General features: G+C 28.9%; 1 protein-coding gene across 1 annotated transcript in view; it reads left to right on the top strand.

The window, feature by feature from the left end:
- LOC111689560 (extensin) overlaps positions 1–3,182 on the top strand; it is a 24,298-nt gene extending 21,116 nt beyond the window's left edge. The window contains exons 3-4 of the mRNA XM_046948131.1: positions 2,155–2,426; positions 2,491–3,182. Of these exons, the coding sequence (XP_046804087.1) occupies positions 2,155–2,426; positions 2,491–2,957 (739 nt within the window). The 3' untranslated portion in view covers positions 2,958–3,182. The remainder of the gene's footprint in view (positions 1–2,154; positions 2,427–2,490) is intronic.
- Positions 3,183–5,316: the final 2,134 nt, after the last annotated feature.

The raw sequence follows: 5,316 nt of genomic DNA, 5'->3' as shown, positions 1-5,316 counted from the left end.
AATACATACATATTTACACTCTACAACGTCCCTGCAGTTCGAAGTGTTAGTTCCGAACTAATGACTGTTATCCTTTTAATTTAATTAATTATAGAATTTTTAAATATTGTAGAAACGTTTGATTTAGATAATAATTCTACATTTAGGAAAAATATATATCCGCAATGAAATATATTGTTTTTTTTTTTGTAAAATAACAACTGGGTATATTTTATATACATAAGCATATGTTTGTATTAAATCATTGATTACAATAAATGATAACGGAAATATTTTTAATTGACACATGTTATTACCACAAAATAACTTTTACTTAATTATTATTCAGGTATTTGTTTCTTGCATACTTTTAATAGGACTTGTATTTGTAGAATCACGTTATTTGTTCTATGAAATAATGTTAGAGTAGTATTGGTCGCTCTAGCCCGACTATAATTTCATACTTGTTTTTATTTTAAATTTTATACCGATATCTTTACGTTTTAAGTAGTTGTATGCCAATTACGGACCGATACAGATCTAGGTTGATAATAATATAATTTCTATTCATATTTTATTTATGTCTCCAGTAAAAGCTTACATTGAAAAGTAATGAGTTAAAATGCTAATAAAACATTTTTTCACTATTTCTTCTTTAACATTTTAAATCATTATTTTAACGCGGTAATGTCATTGTATTTTGCTTACAAAGAAGTTGTTGAGTATGTTGTTCTGCAGACGGCAAGTAAATAGTCATTGAAAAGTAAGGTGTTATGGAAGTACAACTAATTACCAGGGTTACTGGGTCGAAAATACTACGTGTGACAAAATATATTGAATTATGTTGACAATCGATTTTGCTGATTTTCAATACCAAACTACTTAGGACATTAATAAATTATTTTTTGGCAGACAGACAGACAAACTCACATCAAACTCGAATCGACCCAGAATTCCATAACGATCAGATGAATATTTCTTGGTGTTACAAACGGAATAACAAACTAATATCACTCATAGTGGTAAAAGGTTGAAAAAAATAATATTTATTTTCAATTCGTTTAATAGCTCGTAATACAGAAATCATTTACCAGCTCAAGAAAAACCACTAAAACGGGTGGTTTAATGTTCTAATTATTTTAATACATACAGACATATGCTTATAAGTATGTATAGTACATATGTATGTACATTTATCTATAAACAAATACTTACATAGATACATATATATTAAAAGTTATTTTGTTACAAATCCATTTTACTTAAGTATGTATATACAATATTATAAATATATTTACACTGAAATCTTATTCGTAAACATTTTTTAACCAAGGACGTTTAGGTGGTTTCAATATTATTAATTGTTTTCTTGTATTTCGTACAATTGTGGTTCTAAAAGTAGAATTATTATTAATTAATATACGTACGTATGTATATTGAAAAAAAAACATTTGTTCAATTCACAATCGATGTTGTAGCGTTGTATGTCAGCAGCTGCTACAATAGTCATAACAATGTTGTTGGTATTTTTTATGCAAAAGCTCTATACAACTCTTACGACAATTTTTCATATGTTTTTCTAATGTCGTAAGAAAGTTCAGTGTTGTCAATTGTTTATTTCAGCATATAAATAAAAAATTCAATCGATTTTGGCATAAAAAACGATAAAGTGGTAACACAGAAATTACAAACAAACAGCTGTTTGCCAAAACAAAAATAAAGTTTTATTAAAAACTGTTTATTTATTAGTTTAAAATATGGAATAATGAAAATAATAGAATTTTAAATAAAAAGAAATTAATTTGGTTTATTTTGCTCGCTTAATTAGTTTAATATTATTTGATTTTTTTTATCTTTTGATATTGTTTGTTTTGATTGTTTTTTTCATTGTGAACATAAACTTATGTTGCTGCAAAGATCTGTTCACAATCACTGTTACTAAACTTTAGTAGGTACAATATACAACTTGATTGTGAATTGAACAATTATAAAATAACTATGATTTCATTTTCAACTTGGAGAGTGAATGGGTTTTTTTTTGAGAATTTTAATATTTATTAATAAAATATTAATAATTTGACTTTTACTATGTGAATAATTGGAATTAAAATTCGAATATTTTAAATTTCAATAAAACTAATAAACTATATGATTATTTCTCTCACTCTGCTCCTTACAGTTCATAGTCTCCTGTCTAGTGATTGCTTTGCAAATAGTCAAAGCACAACAACAACAGTATACTACACCAGTGCCAATTCTAAAACAGATCGATAGACAAAATTCCGATGGTTCTTACACGTACGGATATGAAGCGGCAGATAAAAGTTTTAAAATTGAAACGAAATATCCCAATGGGGAGGTGTATGGTAAATATGGCTATGTCGACGATCAGGGGAATGTACGAGAAATAGAGTATGGAGCCACAAAAAGAGGTTTTGAGCCGGCAGGTAATATTTTATTTTCAATTCATTGTAGAAAAATATACATTATTAAATATTCTATACATTACAGGCAGTGATATAAATGTCCCACCACCTACTTTAACCAATAGTAAGGCTACACCTTTGGGTCCCAATGAAATAGACGATGGCCAGTATCGTGAAAATCCTGCCGATTATTATAAAGGTCAAAAGTATAATCGTCCTGTTGCGGCCAGTAAATTCTCTTTAGATAACTATCAGCAGCCCAGACCCCAACCAGCCTATAACCCAGCTCCCGCCTACAATCCACCTTCTGCGTTTAATCATGCACCTGCTTTTCGACCTCAAGCACCAGCTCCCGCTCCTCAACCCCAATATTATAATCCACCACCACCACAGCCCCACTATCAACCCAATTACTATCAACAACCTCAAGCACCACGACCTCAATACAATCCCTATAATCCCAGCAGTTCACCCAGTCACTTCCATCCGGCCGTTAAAAGTCTTGATATTTGGAGTGGTTCTTATAGTTTGGATTATACGGGTAGAAAGTAGAACTAATGGAGCACTATTAAGCTCCAGCAGTTGTTGAAGATGTGTCAAGAGAGTTTAGTTATTTTAAGTGCATAAGAAATTAAAAAAAAACTTGTTAGAAGTATAGAATATCCCTAGATTGTCACCATTTAAGACTAAATGTTAAAAGTTATAACATCACTTTTTGTTTATGTATGTGTAAATAACGATATTAGATATATAAATAAAAATATAAAATTTTTCTTACTTTAGGAATACTCGTTACTTGGTGATTACAAAACTTTTTAAAGTTTTGTAATGAGTAACTCTATTCTAATTTTGAACTCATTGCTTTTAAAAGGGGCGGCCAAATAGTGGATGTGGTGTCCAAAGGGTATACGTAGTACCGCCCGTACAGTCCTCAAATTCCCAGTTACTGGGGGTTAGTCAGTTAGTTGGTTAGTTGGTTAGTTAGTTAGTTAGTTAGTTAGTTAGTTAGTTAGTTAGTTAGTAAGTTAGCTAGTTAGTTAGTTAGTTGGTTAGTTAGTTAGTTAGTTAGTTAGTTAGTTAGTTAGTTAGTTAGTTAGTTAGATAGTTAGTTAGTTATTTAGTTAGTTAGTTACTTAGTTAGTTGGTTAGTTGGTTAGTTAGTTATTTAGTTAGTTAGTGGACATGAAAGTCCATTTTCTGGCGAAACTATAGGCCCTATGGTCAAAAGGATTAAAATCTGTGATAACTTTTATTTCCTTCCAAAAATCGATTTTTGAGTGAAAGTATAAAAGTTCATTTTCTGGCGAAACTATATATGTGTAACGCATTGAAATACCACAATCATTTCCTGAATCGATTTACCTATGTCCGTCTATCCGTCTGTCCGTCCGTAAACTTTGTAATCAAACTACTGCTCTCAATATTCCAGATAATTCGATGAAACTTGACAGATATGTTTCTTACGATCTAAGGACAAATCCTATTGAAAATGGTTAAAACTATTTTTATAAAATTTAAAATGTTAAATTTTTTACTTGCCGGGATATACTATAGCTTAACCAGTAAGGATCTATAGTCTTATGTTAAATTATTATGAATAACTCCCTAATATTTCACTTTTCGTATAAATAAAATAAAAAGGGTACGGTAAACTAGTATTTAAATAAAAAGGAAACAAATAAAGAATAAAACAAGAAATAAAAGAAAATAAATATAAATAAATTTAGATTGTAAAAATGTAGATTTATTTATTTATTTATTTAAAGAGATAAATACAGACTTGAACTATTTATTTTTTGCACATTGTACAAGTTTCTATGAGATGTTTAAATTTATTTTAGTTTTTCTGTTTTATGTTTTCTTCTATTTATTTAGCATTTTTATAGGTGAATGGTTGCTAAATGGGTGGGGCCCCGTTACATTTTGAATAAATTTCTGTAAGAGGTGCCTTATTCGTTTTTGTATTTAAGTGGGTGTTAGTTTGAATTTTATATACAATTTTTTTTTTGTTTCTTTGAGTAAGTTTTGTTTGCAGAATACAAGTTTTTTTTCAGTTATGTGCATGAAAAATGGACCAGAAAATACACAAAAATGGCATAAAAAATAAATAAACACAATAACATCTATTGTCTTTTATATTATTGTATGTTATAGAGTGGCTAACAACAAATGTAGAAAAATTAACAAAGGATTAAAGTCGACTTTTAATAGCTTGCCAAAAAATTAAAATAATTTTTTAAATTTTCTGAATTTTGAAATTTATTTTGTTGTGAAATATGACTTTAAACTCGTGTCAAATACCTTTAGCATATCATTCATTCCATCATACATTCGGTATTCATATGAATGGTCATAATGTATGCACACGTATAAAAATTGCTTATGTGAGAGCAACATCAATGAAAACCTCTAATTTAAATTGAGTCATATTACCAATTTGTAGTGTTTACTACATTTCAAAGCTACATGTATATCTGTTCACTGGGGAGGAAAGAAAATAAAATTATAATAACAACCGCAACATTTTATGCATGATCACAGTATACCTTTTGGTATGAATAATATTGCAACAAAAAATGTTGGAACTAGCACCCCCTGCCGCTTATAATATTCTCATTCAACAAGTAAATATTTAGCAAAAACTACAATTTGCTACCATTTATTTACTACAACTACTTTACCGAACCTGCAATACACTTCCAATTTAAATACATACATCTATATCTATATAAAAGAGAAGCGTTACTGACTGACTTTTATTACCAAAAACCAATATTTTGAGTGAAAACATAAAAGTATACTCTTCTCGAAAACTGTAATACAGCAAAAACAAGCGAAATATAAGATCACTTTTATTTCATACCAAAAACCGATATTTTGAGTGAAAACATAAAAGTATGTTTTTCTCGAA

Source organism: Lucilia cuprina, chromosome 4 (genome assembly GCF_022045245.1).
Source record: "Lucilia cuprina isolate Lc7/37 chromosome 4, ASM2204524v1, whole genome shotgun sequence".
Lineage (NCBI taxonomy): Eukaryota > Metazoa > Arthropoda > Insecta > Diptera > Calliphoridae > Lucilia > Lucilia cuprina.
This window is presented reverse-complemented; position numbering and strand designations above follow the sequence as displayed.